Source organism: Ptychodera flava, chromosome 20, assembly GCF_041260155.1.
Source record: "Ptychodera flava strain L36383 chromosome 20, AS_Pfla_20210202, whole genome shotgun sequence".
Lineage (NCBI taxonomy): Eukaryota > Metazoa > Hemichordata > Enteropneusta > Ptychoderidae > Ptychodera > Ptychodera flava.
This window is the reverse complement of record NC_091947.1, coordinates 27828200-27844579: the sequence shown is the minus strand read 5'-3', so window position 1 is coordinate 27844579 and position 16380 is coordinate 27828200. Positions and strand designations below refer to the sequence as shown.

The window sequence follows — 16380 nt, the reverse complement described above, 5'->3', positions numbered from 1 at the left end:
TCTGTTTTAATAATTATAAATATCACCACTGAACGAGGCCCAGTAGTCCATCCATTCTACCGCCAGAAAAGTACAACAACATTTTCTGACGATGATGGCAGACGAACCAACTCCGTATTCTTCAGATCTGTCCCGAAGACATTCGTCGATTAATGTCCCTAATTTGGTAATAGCGAGATATGGTTTATGTGTGCGATGCTTAAGATACATATGATCTTTGGAAAGTCAGAAAACTTCAAAGAAAGTTATAACACAACTATTTTGACATTTCTTTTGAACAGAACATGTCATCTAACAGGAATCTTAATCAGGAGACCGATTATGAAAGGTAATACATTGTATTCATAATAACAAACATTGGATGTAGACAAACCTACAGTAAAAGACTGACACATGCTCGACTGCCCGACAAAGTGACTGACGCACTGGCATATACTGATAGACATTGGTGCCCTGGTATTATGCTTCGACAAAGATACTATGATGTATTTTGTAAACATACCGAGAGATCTTGAAGCAAAAGCGAGAAATGAAGAGGGATGGTGCAGAGAGAAGTCAACATGACCGTGATAATTCCATCCTAACAATTGGATATTTTCTGTTGCCAGTTCTTCGTCCAGTTTTTCCTCATCAGAATTAGAAGATCAAAACATCTGTCCTCCGAAAGACTCCGTGAGTAAAGCTAAATATATACTGAATAGCAAATATGTATGTATGTATGTATGTATGTATGTATGTATGTATGTATGTATGTATGTATGTATGTATGTATGTATGTATGTTGGTGGTGCGAGAGTTTTAAAAACCTGTTCGAGGAACATTTAACGAATCTATGAACATAGATGTTATCAATTTAAATGGTGATTGACCGATGGTGACTTGCCATCGATAAACAAAAAAGAATGTGATATTGATATAACAGAGGAACGCGTTCTTCTTTCCTTCTATCTATTCATTCCATCCGAATAGATTCATTGTTTCATTATAATTACAATAGCCGATTGTTATATTAATGTGGCATTCATTGTGTTATAAATAACTTGTACTAAACTGTTATACCAAAGTAAGAATAATCAAAAGTGTACTCGAATAAATTCTTGATTTCAGAATATGAACAATTTTACGGAAGACACTTCCCCTGAGGAAATGATGTCCCTCCTTGACATTCCTGAATCGGGACCCTACAACGTCATTTCTATATCCGGTGGGACGGAAAAGAAAAATGTATCATTTGATAAGAAAATGGAAGGGCAATTATTACACGATTTTAAAAAGGTGCGTGATTCACTCTTTGATTAACAAAGCTACGACATTTAATTATAAATCAAGTTATTGGAAAGTTGGTGGCGGTAACAGAACAAATGCTAGAATAATGAAAGGTTTCATTTTTCAAACACGGTGCTGCATTATGTCGTTGAAGCAACTTTAAATTTAAGGGAACCACTTTTGCCTGCGGTAATACCTCCCTGTCAGAATCAATGTATTCCTCGGTGAAGATAACCTGTAGGTTTATATTCAAACGTTGTTTTTAACTTTGTGACGACTCTATTTTTAACGTTTCACAGAACAAATATCAAAAATCGAAAAATAAACGTATGAACGATATCATGGTCCTCGCTGAGAACGAGTTACAAGTGCTTTCGTCAAGTTGCCATGTATGCTCGTGCGAGTTTACATTTCATTGTTTTCTAGTTCATTATCGAGTGTAACTTCATATTTATTGCGAAAATACAATTTCTCCAACAGATCTTCCACAGTGAATATCGTACTCTCGTTATTACCTCCGGTCGCGATCGCGGAGTCATCAAAATTGTCAGTGAGGTCTTTAAAAGTATGCAGTGGCGAGAGAGACGAAGAATTAAGTGGTTGGAAATTCGCCCAGGTGTAAGTACAGTTCGTATTCAAATGAATTATTTCACATTTTAATTCCCCCTATTCCTTAGGGAATGCAAGCAGCACCGTTGGTCGCCTATTTAGTAATCATGTACGTATCACGATTGAAACTCAGTAATTTGGGACAATTGGATGGTGAAGTATTATCGGTTTAATCTTCGATTGTAAGCTCATCTGCTTTTCTTTTTAAGTTATACACTTGTTTTTATGAGTAATCTGTAATCTTGCAACATTCAGCTATAGGGTACCTAACACTTTTGATAAATTTGCAAAATGGGGAGATCCAATTATCCCAAATCAGTTTCAATCATGTTACGCTGTCTTTCAGCCAATAGTATTGTGGATTTTATTGCCGTGTTCCTGTTTTCAAAATCATTTATATTATCTAGAATCCAAAACACTCGATATAGGCCAAGGTGTACAAAATTAAGGTAAAATAGGCCCTGGGAACAGATATTCGAACTCTCAAACTTTTGCAATATTCTTTTGGCCTACCACTCTTGGGAGTTAATTTTGAAGCTTACGTAGTAAATAATACACTTTTTACTAGCTCAGTTATGTGAAAATCAGGAATTTCATTTTCCTTCGTACACACACAAGGGATAGCGAACATTTTGAATTTCAAACATCGGTAAATATCGGCTAATTTGTTTCTCCAGTACCAAAATTTGCAAGGTGACCTCCGATATTATTTTTGATATTGGGAAAGTTTGAGCAAAAGTTTCAGTCTTTCATTTACGAGGCGCGAACTAGTTTAATAATAAAATGTACATACAGGTTCATTATTCAGAAGCATACTATAGTAGTAGAGCTCACGAATCCACTCACACGAGCTATTTTGTATCCAAATATGCACTTGACTGTTTGTTGCTTTGATATATAAAGACATGGTGGTTACATCCAATCAAGTCTGATAAACGGATAGCAATACCAATTTCGTGTAATGGCACGGGGGCAAACACATGAATGTTAATTTGTTGCAATATCATCCCAGGCTGACAGCATGTGCGATTATCTCAGGGTGCAGTTTATTTACTCTGACATACCAACACTGAATTAATTCAAAGATGGCACAGTGACAACTTACTTTTGTTGCTTACCTATTTGTTTTGCAACACCATCCAACAAAATAACAGTATGACCATTATATTTCCAGTTATTTTTGTATCTTAATCTTTATATTTTTTTTATGTGTAAGCTATTATTTAGGCAAGATTTGATCAAATTAGTGTCAAAAGTTGGACGATAAAATAAAATGTGATACACAACTGCATATTATTGGTAGTGGCTACGATTTCTTGCACTCTGATGTCTGTGTGATAGTGAAGGTATTTTAGGTGGAAACTGTCTGCAATAGTAACCTACGTGCTCAGAATTGGAGAATGTTGTTATACCCGAAGTATTATAGGCAACATACCGTTATCTAGTCCCGTGGCCAAAAAACGTGAAGTTTTATGACACCTTCCGATTGTATCTCTGTCTCACAATTGAATGTGTTTGATTTTTCGCAAGACAATGGCGTGAACATCAATGACAACATTGCGGGAGTGTAACGGATTCTTTTTTAATTATTACATATAGATAATAACTGACCAACAAGAGGAGCAAAGCAAGCCAACGGATCTCGATGAATATCGCCGACGTGTATTGCTAGTGCGTCCCCGTGACGGTGACCCTGATTATCGACAAGGCACATGGTTCAGAGGTCAATTCGAACACGAGATGTGTAAACTAGGAAACAAAGGTATTAACACGATGCTGATACTTTGATGGAGATGTCTGTATGTCTGAATATGCTTAACTATCTAGTTGCCATTAAAGGAGGAGGCATCATGGGCCAGTGGCTAGAGCAGTGGACTCACGATCAAAGGATGGTGAGTTCGAGCCCCGGCATGGCTGTGGTGTTGTGTCCTTGGGCAAGGCACTTTATTCCTCATTGCTTCTCCCCACCCAGGAGTGATGGGTACCTGGTAGGACAGAGGTTGTTATGTGTGCGTTTAGCTCTGCTGCGCTTATTGGCTGCACATGTGAGCTGTTGTCTGCTCCCCAGGGAGTTGAGTGGTATCATATCAGGTCCAGTGACCAGGGGTAATAATAATTGTAAAGCGCCTTGATCACATCTACTTGTGGATATGTGCGCTATATAAGAACCAAATATTATTATTATTATTATTAAAGGTGTACTGTCACCTGTTCCAATTTTGCCACAGTTACCAGTGAAAGAGAAAATCTAACCAATCACAGATTTTAAGCGGGTGGCCGCTTTTAAAAACAGCGCCCTCACATGGGCATTTTGAATACCAAAGAACGCCCCTTTGACCATATATGGGCATATTTAGATTACAGGTGACTGTATACCTTTAAACGTACAAGATTAGCTGCGTAACCACATTGAGAGTAACAATTTGTCTCTAAATATCTGTATGGGAGGACAGATGGCACGGGTGGACGAGTATCAAGTTTTTTTCTATCATTGATGATTTTTCTTTTACTGTTAATTTTTTGGAGGTCGATCGATCGTTCTCCTTGCTGTTGGGGGAGGAATCAAGACGATAACGGAAGTCGCACATGCTGTCACCCACGATAACCCAATACCCGTGGTACTGTTCAAAGGATCGGGTGGCGCCACAGACTTCATGGTGGATATCTGCAATAGCGAAATTGAGTTTACCCATAGGTAAGTCCCCTGAAGTGTTTATTACACGCCTCTCCACAGTTAATGCTATACGACATTTAGTTAAATGTATGATGTGGGCCATTTTCAAACAATTTTCCCATAATCGACCGGCATCAGACAGATTTTAACGGAAGTCAAAATACCAGTGCGCGCATGGGTATTTTACATCTAGCGTAAAGCGTCTACTTAGACGTCGAAAACGTCGAAGGGTTTCACTGGACCGGGTAACCATGAAACCGGTCAGTACATCGTTCACCGGCCCGCTAACTCCCCGGGTGTTCCTATTCAAATCAATGCACTGATTTGCATCAAAAACTCATATCGAGGCATGTAATAAAGATATTATTGCCTGAATACATGGGTTTATGTGCCCTCGCAGCAGGAGACAATTTGCCCTCATGGCGTCGGGCAAATACCTACTCTCGGGCACATAAACCCATGTATTCAGGCAATATAATATTTAATGATTCCCTTGCCATACGAATGTGTACTATTTCACAACTCTGTAAAATCGGCGAGTGAAATTGCATACTACTGTTTCAAAATCGCAACTCGTGTAGGCATCAATTACCAATAATTAAGCATTCTCTGCAGCCCTGTAAAACATTTATGTTCTCTATCCTGGTTCATCATTACTTTCTCCAGTGGAGACATCGATGAAAGCGACAAGGAAAAACTGCGAAAGCGATGTAGACAAAAAATGAATGAGATACCAATTCCTGACGACCTATGGCAATATATTTTCCAAATAATAAAGAAAAGCAGCATGGTAAGTTTGATCTATTCTCATTATCATGTTAACACTGGCTGGTCTGTTTTTTGGAAAGTTGTAAACTGAGCATCGGGCAAGCAATAAAATCACGTGTAGCAACGTAGTCCAGCTTTGCGGAGATAACAGCATGAACGATTTTGTATGTTGCTTCAGTGTATGTTTGTCATACAAAATAGATTGCAATTTGCCAGTTTGTTTCAGTATTCCCTGAAACATTTCTGAGGGAGGGTGAACAAGAAGCTTTAAATCACTTCAATCATTTATTTCCTGGTACTTTTCACCGAGTAACAGAGATAATCCGATAAAGCAGATGTGGGTCATATGCATGCCGAACATGAGTAGGCTACACTTTAAACAAACGCGCTCAGGAAAATAATTATTGTCGTTGGTTGCGCTCCTTCAAGATGCCGTGTGTTTTTTGGAAAGTTGTAAACTGAGCACGGCAAGCAATAAATCACGTGTAGCAACGTAGTCCAGCTTTGCGGAGATAACAGCATGAACGATTTTGTATGTTGCTTCAGTGTATGTTTGTCATACAAAATAGATTGCAATTTGCCAGTTTGTTTCAGTATTCCCTGAAACATTTCTGAGGGAGGGTGAACAAGAAGCTTTAAATCACTTCAATCATTTATTTCCTGGTACTTTTCACCGAGTAACAGAGATAATCCGATAAAGCAGATGTGGGTCATATGCATGCCGAACATGAGTAGGCTACACTTTAAACAAACGCGCTCAGGAAAATAATTATTGTCGTTGGTTGCGCTCCTTCAAGATGCCGTTTGTATTTGTTGGTTATCAAACTGGTGTCACTATGAGTGATCTAAAACAATCATTTAAAGGTAAATATCTGAGGTTCTTTGTCAGAAAAACATCATCTTATCATCAAAGTCCATTGCCGAGCGTGTTTTTTATATAAAACTATGCTGTTGTAGTGCAATCCGTCAATATAAATCAAAACTGCAGTACCCACAATTACCACTAAGAGTGCTCTGTTTTCAAGCCTGTTGGTATATAGGGAGTGCATAACTCTCTACATATACGTCTTTCTGATAAGTTATAATAAAATTCTACTGTTACTGTTTCGTATAAAGATTCAAGTCTACGATCCAAACGTGGAGAATGATAAAATGGATGTACGTAAAGCAATAACCAATGCTCGTATTGAGAGTGAGTATTGTTTGTTTTCTGTCATCATTTAGTGATGATTATCAATTAGGGGTGCACCATTACATAGCTGGAGGCTCTGTCAGAAAAATGGTTTTGGTAGACAATTTTCAAGTCTAAACCCTGACATATTTCGGACTAGGAAAGACAGTAGTTATAATAAAGAAAACCTAAACATTAAAACTCGTAATTTGGCATGCGAGCCAGGCGTTTCGAGACATAAAAGTAAATAATTCAAATATCTGGAGAGAACACGACAATATTCAATTTTGTCGTAAAATAGAAGAATTCAAGGACGTTTTGCAGTAAATTGTGAAAAAGTGAGACCTTGGTGTGAAAAGTATTCTTTCATCGAGTCACAATAAGGCAACGTTGGCAGTAATACCCAATACTATTATCATTTAAATATACCATCCTTGTACAATAACAGGGATTTATTTCTTTATTTATCATTTATTATTTATTTATTTACTTATTTATTCATTTATTTATTTAAGGTGACTTGTATCGAGGCCAATCTGATACTGGAGCGTGTACACTGCGTATGGTTGTCACACTGAAGGATGTTATTTCCAGAATGTCAGAGAGATCAGAAAGGATGGTAGGTGATAATGTGGACATTTCTTTTTGTTCATTATTTCAACAGAGTTCAGTAATCATACAAAACGGAAAAAAGATACCTTCAAACACCAAAAGGCTTTTCAACGAAGTTTACTTCATCTTTTGTTCAAAATAGTTCAGTGTAATGATAGAGTGAATTTCATGGTTGAGTCATTAAGGTGACTATACTAGCTACATGGAAGCTGGTCTCTCATAAAGTGTAAAAGTCGTGATTGGCTAACGTCGTTTTAATCACTATGTTATCAGTCTTTTCAGACTTCTTTGATATAAAAAGCCTGCATAATGATTACACGATGCGCACATTTGAAATAATCAGTTATGATTCCTCACATTAGGCGAAAAAGAAAGAGTTCCAGGAAACGTTACGTATGATTGAAGCACTACGCAATGAAGAGATGGAATTTCTGGAAAAACGGTTCAGTCTGCAAAAATATTTGGATCAAATAATTCTGGATAACGATCTGTATAAGATGGTTGGTATCTTAGATTCACAGTATCTTGTCTAATTATTTAAATCAACCTGCACGTCTGCTTTCTGTTGATTATTTGTCGTTGAATTTGTCAAAGTAAATAATATATCTGATACTGACGTTGCTTGCATCCTGCAATCCTCAGACAGATCGAACACTGTACTTTCCAATAGGGATATATATATATATATATATATATATATATATATATATATATATATATATATATATATATATATATATATATATATATATATATATATATATATATATATATATATATATGTATGTATGTTGTGGGTTTGAATCCGATTGAAAACTAGCCGTATTTTCTACCCTGGGTTGGTAACACTGCTGGTGGACAGAATTGTCCCCGAGGTTATCGTTCGCCTAGTTAAAGCGATGAAATTCGTTTCTTCGCTCCGATAAAGTGTGCATGTGCGATGTATGATAGTGAGCATGCGTGCGTGAGTGCTTCACGAACTCTACAACGTGTTGAGCGGTCTCAGTCAGAAAAATGTAACAACTTAGCCGGCTATTGAACCACTCTTTTTTGGGAGTGGAGATTTAGCCGAGCTGTTCTGTCTGTGGCCTCTCAGCTAGGCGACTGATGCCGTATGTTGTGGGTTCGAATCCGATTGAAAACTATATATATATATATATATATATATATATATATATATATATATATATATATATATATATATATATATATATATATATATATATATATATAATACAGTGCAATTACCCTCAGTTAGTACCGTATTTTAGAAGCCTACTACTGGTCAAGTGAATCGTGTTATTTATACCTAAGATATGCATATACAAACTTTTGGTCGTAAAACATACAGTCTTGCATATATAATCATATACGCAAAAAGAAAACAAAACGCTGAGAGGCCGTCTTACTGACGAAGTTAATGAGAGGTGCAGAGACTGCACTGCTTCATCTTTCAATGTTAAATTTCAAGGCTTTGCACGATTTTAAAATTTTCTTCTGTAGCTGAAATTTCATTTATTTAAATCTCAGGACAAAGACAATGGTAAAGACGACGAAGATTGGCCGCACCAATTGGATGAAAAGTTGAAGAATATCATTGACACCTATTACACACCGCAATACAAAAAGAGTGGGTACTATCTAATGACTATTATATGAGAACAGAAAGACTTGGAATTTTGATCGTAGTTAGCGCCGAAATTGGCGTAATTATAAATATACCATGATCATTTTTAGCAAAGAAGTCAAATAGACTTACTGGTGTCGAATTTCAAAATAGAATACAAGGCCTCTTTGTGTATTTCAATGCATGGATGATTTCAAAACAATGTTTACGAATATACTAGTAGTCTCGGGCATAAAAAATATTGCTCAGTGCAGGCGGACTTTGAAGACACGTCCTCACGTCATTCTGATGTCTTTGTTTAAGCAATAGCAAGAACCAGCAGTCAGAATAACAACATGCCAGTAGATGCCAACCAGAACGGGCCGTCATATCGTGATTTGTTCCTGTGGGCAATACAAACAAAGCGGTAGGTGCACACGCAATTTAAAGTAATATTTTAATATGAATTCAAGTCCCGCTCGATATACTAAGTAGAACTGTTATGTTCTATTAAAGTAATTTATATTATAACACGACACATGATCATTCCGTGTACCGATCCGCTAGAATACGTCACGTGACGGGAAAATAGATACGTCTACTCCCGACAGAATCGACAAGGGTATATTTAAAAAAACAATTTCCTTAGGAAAATAGTTTTGACCAAATTTGAGAAAGTTTCCGGTCACGTGACCGTAGTGTCGTCTGCTGCTTTGGAACAATAGCGGGTGATAAGCGCCCGGGATAAGCGACGAGCTTCTCTCTAAAACAGCAAGTTTTTCCATACAGCGTAGGAACTTAAACAGCTCATCGACGAAAAATATTCAAGAGGATATTTTTTGAAAGAAAGAAGTACTACTGTTACCACTGTGGAGAAATTGCCATGTAAACTTTTTCACAGTAGATCATTGTGGTGCATCATATAATATCAAAACACATTAAAAACCACATAACAAAATACAACATAAGCGCGTGGCTTGTTATAAAACATCTAGAACCTTGTCTTTATTCGGGCTATAGCGCCCGTTTATTATTATCCCTCGTGGCCGTGTATTACCTGAAACACATCGCTATACCCCTCGACCTACGTATACGGCCTCGGGGAATAACGATTTGTTTCTGGTAAGGCAGGGCCCCTTGGGGTAATAATTAAATAATAACACATGAGAGCGAGGGCAAAATCACGATTTATTGCCTGCCCAAGGGATGGTGGTCATGATCGAAATATTGATGATGCCCGAGCCGTACCGCTACGCTATACACGGCTGGCTCAGTGAGCGCACTTGTTAGAAATACCGTTGAGGGCGCATAACTGCGTAGCGAACGAAGGGGCTGTGAGAGAGTCTACGCTCTCATGTGTTATTATTTTTATTACACCGAACAAACTTCTTCGAGAACAGTTCGCCTTTCTGCATGAGCCCGGACCTCAGCGTAAAATGTTGTCAGTGCCCAGTCTCAGGTTGCCGCTGAAAGTTTGCCGATCTCATCGGTGGCGTATCCAAATTTGTTGCTTGCATAGTCGCTGAACACAGAAATTGCATTCCGTGTTGCTATTTTCGTTCGTTTGATGTTTACTTGCATCAAAATATCGTCTAACTGTGCCGGTGACAGCTCTGCATGACGTTTCGCAGCCATAGCTGCAGACTGCAAGTAGGCCTACAAGCGAACGACAATTTGTTACGCGCAGAAAGGTTGCGCAGTAAGTAAAATGACGTCATCCATGTAATATCACATGCAGAGGGCATCATCAAGTTCGCAGAGGGCATCATCACGTTCGCAGAGGGCATCATCACGTTCTTTTACATGTCACGTGAGTCGTGTTTAACCAATGGCAGTGCACGCTGAATGAATGAGGTGTAATAAAATGGCGTTATAGCCTTCATGACCAGGTAATAGGTGTTTATAAGTGTATATTAATCTGTTATTAGTTTCGACCTTGCGGATTTTGCCTTCGAAAAGCTAACTGATCCTATCATGACATCACTGGTCGTCAGCTACGCTCTCAAAACTGTGGCGGAGAAACTTCCACAAAGAGAACACATGAAAAAAGAAGAGTACAGCGCCCTCTCCAGGTAATTACTTGTGAACAAAATGTCGAATCTCATACAACAGAACTCAAATAATTAGTATTTCTCTAGGGTCTATGGTATTTCAAGGGTGTACATGTGGGAGCTAAAAAAATTACCTATGTGAGGAAACACAGGTGCATCTGCCACTATTGTAACAATTGAAATTGTCTTTTATTGCCTCCATGAGGGGATGTCATACATGCGGATATAATCCCTCAGTCCTTTTTCGTTTTCGAAGCCACTTGTTGACGACATGTGCCTGACTTGTTTGCCCTTGAACTCAGCACAGAGACAACGTACTTTCGACGTAAATATGCAAAAAAGATACTTCAAGAAAATGTCAATTAAAGGGATATAGTCGTCGGAACTGTCCTCAAAGGTCGTATGGGACCCATACGACCCATAGCAACAATGTATCCACGGCACAATGGTGATTGATTACAGTTAAAACATGTCTGTCATAATCTATCATCGTATAATTTAAACAAGAAACTCGCACAGGCGCAGTTCCGACGACTATATCGCTTTAAGTTGACTTGTCCGTACAATTTCAAGACATGGCGATTCGGAATTGCGTGTACTTCAATGTATTATGCGTAAGCTTATTATAACGATCGATATACGATACAGTCTTTCTGTTTCCATCATTGGCAGGGAATATGAGGTTAAAGGGGAGAAAATCGTGGCCATAGCGTATTCGCAGTCAAGGCTAGATGCAAATGGATTGCTTCGAGATCCGCATAAAGATTGGCGAAAATTTACATGTTTAGATATGGCCATTAAGGCTAAAGCTAAGGTAAGCACATTTGTATGTATGTATGTATGTATGTATGTATGTATGTATGTATGTATGTATGTATGTATGTATGTATGTATGTATGTATGTATGTATGTATGTATGTATGTATGTATGTATGTATGTATGTATGTGTGTGTGTGTGTGTGTGCGTGCGTGCGTGCGTGCGTGCGTGCGTGCGTGCGTGTATGTATGTATGTATGTATGTATGTATGTATGTATGTATGTATGTATGTATGTATGTATGTATGTATGTATGTATGTATGTATGTATGTATGTATGTATGTATGTATGTGTGTGTGTGTGTGTGTGTGTGTGTGTGTGTGTGTGCGTGCGTATGTATGTATGTATGTATGTATGTATGTATGTATGTATGTATGTATGTATGTATGTATGTATGTATGTGCAATCATGTAACCATGTAATCATCTAAGTCTGCATGTATCTATCTATCTATCTATCTATCTATCTATCTATCTATCTATCTATCTATCTATCTATACCGTCTGTCTACCTGTCTGTCTGTCCGTTTTGTGTTTGTTTGTCTGTCTGTCCGTTAGTCTACAATATCTTTCTGTCTGTGTAACTAGCGTTCTTTTTTACATTTAATATGTGTTAGACTTGGATCAAGCCTGTAATTTGTGAACGGTTGAAAGGGTTAATGCAGGTGCTGCCAACTAGTAATTTCGTCAATTTTACAAAATCATCACAAAATACGTTTCGGAGGTTCATATGCTGACTTTTTATATTTTTGACCTTGACCTAAAGTTTGGAGGGGAAAGTAGAGCTGTCCGTAAATGCCCTCCCACTGGAAAATGCGGAAAATATGCCACTCCCACTGAATCATGATGCCTACTACCCTCCAGTATCTATGGCCTGCCCGCTCCCCACAACTATTCATGCTCCCACTGTCCTCTTCGCACCATTGAAATTTCCCATTGCAAAACTCGGCAAGGAAAAAAACTTATCATTTAAACCTTTGGACATTGCTCCCCTAGTAGGCGTTTAATCGACCACGACATTCCCCTCCCTCTACCTATTTTTCAGTACCTATACTGCCAGAAATTTTCTCCCCACCCACTGTAAAAACTTAAATTTCTTTCCAGCCAACTGTAAATATTGACTTTTTTCTCCCCGCCCGCGATTCAGACTTTAAATTTGACCGCCCGTAGGAAAAGTGCACACGAACTTCGTTGGCGTCACCTGTTAACGCAATGTTTGTGTTCTGTCTTCATATGAAACATGTGAGTGGGGCGAACGCGATGAATATGATGAACGCAATTCACCCGGTCAATCCGGCAGAAACTAACCCACTACATTACTCTGTCTGATTGTGGTGACATTTGTCAAGGAAAGTCAGTTTCTTCCTTTCCAGATATTCCTGTCTAATGACTGTTGCCAAGATACATTGAGGAAGATGTGGTTCGGCAAAATCAACCACAATGAAGGTTCTGAAAAGGTAAAAAAAAATTTCATAACAAACAGGATGTTGAAGAGTCACACGTACCGTACACACACAAAGTCACATTTGAACCCTCAGTATCTTAACGAAAGAGTTGTTCAATGTTTAGGATTAGGAACACATACACGGGTATTGTATAGTTCGATTCTCTCTTCGGCCATCAGTTCCACTGATTAAACATGATTGGTCAGCATACGCTGGTTTCCCAATGGGAAAATTTGCTCTATATATTATTTGTCACAGGTGTAAGACATTATCTTGCTTTTGGTCAACTTTTGATTTTTCATAGTCCACTGTTTAGGTTGCACCAGGGTAAGGCATCGATAGTCTTTCAGCAACATTTTAAGTTTCACATTAAATAACATTTATGCAAAACACGATTGGAACGAATTTGGGAGAATTGGATCTTTCAAATGTTCAACAATTTCTCGAAAGTGTTAAATGTCTTATAGGTTGAAGTTGCAATATTACAAATTACCAAAACAAGTGTATAGCAAAACAAAGAAAAGCGGATGAGCTTTCATTTGCATATCAAACAACATTACTACACTCTCACTTTAGATGAAATATGTCAAACAAAGTCGCAGACGTGAAATGTGAAATAAGATATGTTATTAATAGCTTACGTAAAGACACAAAATATGTTTCTGATGCACGTTGCGATTTGCAATTTTACAGATTGCAAAAGGATATATTTTCATTATTTTTTTTTTCGTCAGGTCGTTTGAGTTATGGCCAGTGTCGGACAAATAAAATAATAGAAAAGAGAACTTGACCTCCTATTTCAATAACCCTCTTACATTTTGTCGCCATTGATAGAATACGTTTGAATGTTCCGATCCTGTAGGATGACGAACAGTAGGCTATAAGGTTACACATATTGACTGGCCGTGAGGGCAACAGCATACGTCTGCATGGTTATCGTTTTCGTCCGTTTCGAGTCCTGGTTGGAAACCAGGGCATTCAGTTCTTCTTCAGAAAGTAGGATACACGGGGAAATTTCTCGACTACCTTTTGCTTGGCAGCAGACGACATATTTGTTTACATTCCAGTTCGCGCATGCGCAAATGTCGTTTTCGAAGTCGGCGGGCATCATTTTTGCCTGGCAGGCAACAGTTTCGACAAATGATGTCTGATGACGTCGTTTACGTAGTTCAGCACAAAAAGAACGCATCCCACGTGACTATCAATTGATGAATTAGAACACAGACTGCGGATGAGGTGTGTAATTATAATTTGTATAGATTGTGATTACTAACAACTTTTACCTTCTCGTTCAAGGTGTACACAGTAATTCCTGTTTACTGGGCCATCGCATACACCGAATGGATACAAATTGGCAATACGAAGAAAACTGAGACGTCAGCATCTGCGAGAGGTAATCAATTATCAAAGCCATCGAATATTTCCTCAATTTGCCCTGTAAAATGCGAACCTTTCCTCACCTATTTGATTTTACTCATTACATGTCATATCCTTGCATTTTATAATTTGTATTGGTACAAAAATATAAATCTATTTTTATTGATACACATTGAAACCAAACTCCATGTGAGGTATTTGGCGTTTGAAATGACGTAAATATGCACTTTTAAAGGGAGAGCCTTGTTTGTAGTCTCATCTCGTCGATTTTTGCTTGAATATAGGAGGGCCATTTGCTAAGAAAGATTTATTTCGCATCGAAAAGCCTTGTTGTCAGAGAGTTGTCGTCAGTATAATTTTAACATACCTAAGTATCGTTTGTCGAAATGTTTGCAACTATTTCTATATAGACATACGATTAATATGTGTTAATGTAAACAGTGGAGGATAATTTGGCACCTGTGACTTATTTAAAGCATTAAATAAAAGTAGGGGTAAGTTCAGTAATTGAGCATTTGATGGTCTCACATTATTTCTTAAATAACCAAATTGAAATTTCAGAAAAAACAGCTGTAACTTTGCGAAGTAAATATTCCGTCGGAACCTCGTTCAGTTTCCTTCTCATAATACAGATATACTTTTTCTCCTTCTTTTAATTTCAGGTCAAGGGTGTATGAATTACTTCAGCAATTGTAAAGCCTTTTACAGTGCCCCGGTCACCAAATTTGGTATGCATATCGTAAGTGTGACGTATATTCATAATCAGTGTTAACTTATTCTTAATCATCTTTCAGAGAAGTTCTACAAATAAACCTTGCAGCACTGCTAGAAGGTGACTTCACGCGTAAGGTAGAACCGCCTCGGGGAAAGATAGTTGAACTCTCAAATCTTTACTATTCTTTTCTGATGTACGTCTTGTGGGCTCATTTTAAAGCTCCTTTAGAAAGAAAACTTTTCGACTTCTTAGTTTTTCGAAAATCGAAAATTTTATTTCTCCTCACGAGAGTTAACACAGGGATGGCGGCCATTTTGAATCGGTAAACCTTGGATAATTTGTTTCTACAGTACAAAACTTTGCACGATGTCAGTGATCCGTGATTTTATTCTTGATCCGGTAAGACAACTGTTGGAAGTTTCACGGAGGAAATTGGGAAAACGTGCTAGTCCTATACTAACAAGGTTGGGCTACCATAACGTCGTCTTCTAATGTCATCTACACTCAACAGCACCATAGACTTATTTAATGACATAGAGCTGCATTATAACGCAGTTCGTGAATGAAAATATTCCTAGTTTGATCAATAAATCAAAACAGGTTCAATAATCACAATCATTCAAGGTAAATGAATAATTTACCAGTTCCGCGGAACAAACAAAAAGTGAAAATATCAATAGAATCATCTTGGACCACAAGGCCTTGCTTGTACGTCTAATGTGTTCAAAATTATCAAGGAAGCCTACATATCGGAAATATTTTGTCAAGAAAAGTACTTTCCCTGTGTTAGTAACATGGCTAGTAAAACACAATGTTTGTATCTTCTATCCCACCAGGTTTCATATGTCATGTTTCTTATGCTATATGCGTATGTCATGATATTTTGTCCCCTTGGTGATCATTTCGATTTGACGGATGTATTGCTGCATGTATGGATTTTGACAATCTTCGTGGAGATCACAAGACAGGTAAATATAACTCTCAAAAGACGCATCTGTCGAACACTTCGAAGAAAGCAGATCCCCAAATACCCATGTAAGGTGTACATAGTACACCAGCATCGTTAACAGAGCATATATATATATATATATATATATATATATATATATATATATATATATATATATATATATATATATATATATATATATATATAATATATAACTTATAATATATATATATATTATATAATATATAACTTAAGTCATATAATATATATATATATATATATATATAATATATAACTTAAGTCATATATATAACTAAAGT

General features: G+C 37.5%; 1 protein-coding gene across 2 annotated transcripts in view; it reads left to right on the top strand.

Moving 5' to 3' along the window:
• The window catches only part of LOC139120477 (transient receptor potential cation channel subfamily M member 8-like), a 45032-nt gene that overhangs the window by 16790 nt on the left and 11862 nt on the right, over positions 1 to 16380 (top strand). For both annotated transcript variants that reach the window (XM_070684930.1, XM_070684931.1), the window contains exons 3-20: positions 282 to 328; positions 609 to 672; positions 1108 to 1275; positions 1747 to 1884; positions 3475 to 3637; positions 4402 to 4570; positions 5216 to 5339; positions 6434 to 6509; positions 7004 to 7107; positions 7463 to 7600; positions 8631 to 8730; positions 9031 to 9133; positions 10635 to 10778; positions 11430 to 11571; positions 12948 to 13031; positions 14316 to 14412; positions 15059 to 15135; positions 15948 to 16079. In XM_070684930.1, coding sequence (XP_070541031.1) covers positions 282 to 328; positions 609 to 672; positions 1108 to 1275; positions 1747 to 1884; positions 3475 to 3637; positions 4402 to 4570; positions 5216 to 5339; positions 6434 to 6509; positions 7004 to 7107; positions 7463 to 7600; positions 8631 to 8730; positions 9031 to 9133; positions 10635 to 10778; positions 11430 to 11571; positions 12948 to 13031; positions 14316 to 14412; positions 15059 to 15135; positions 15948 to 16079 — 2070 coding nt within the window. The remainder of the gene's footprint in view (positions 1 to 281; positions 329 to 608; positions 673 to 1107; positions 1276 to 1746; positions 1885 to 3474; positions 3638 to 4401; positions 4571 to 5215; positions 5340 to 6433; positions 6510 to 7003; positions 7108 to 7462; positions 7601 to 8630; positions 8731 to 9030; positions 9134 to 10634; positions 10779 to 11429; positions 11572 to 12947; positions 13032 to 14315; positions 14413 to 15058; positions 15136 to 15947; positions 16080 to 16380) is intronic.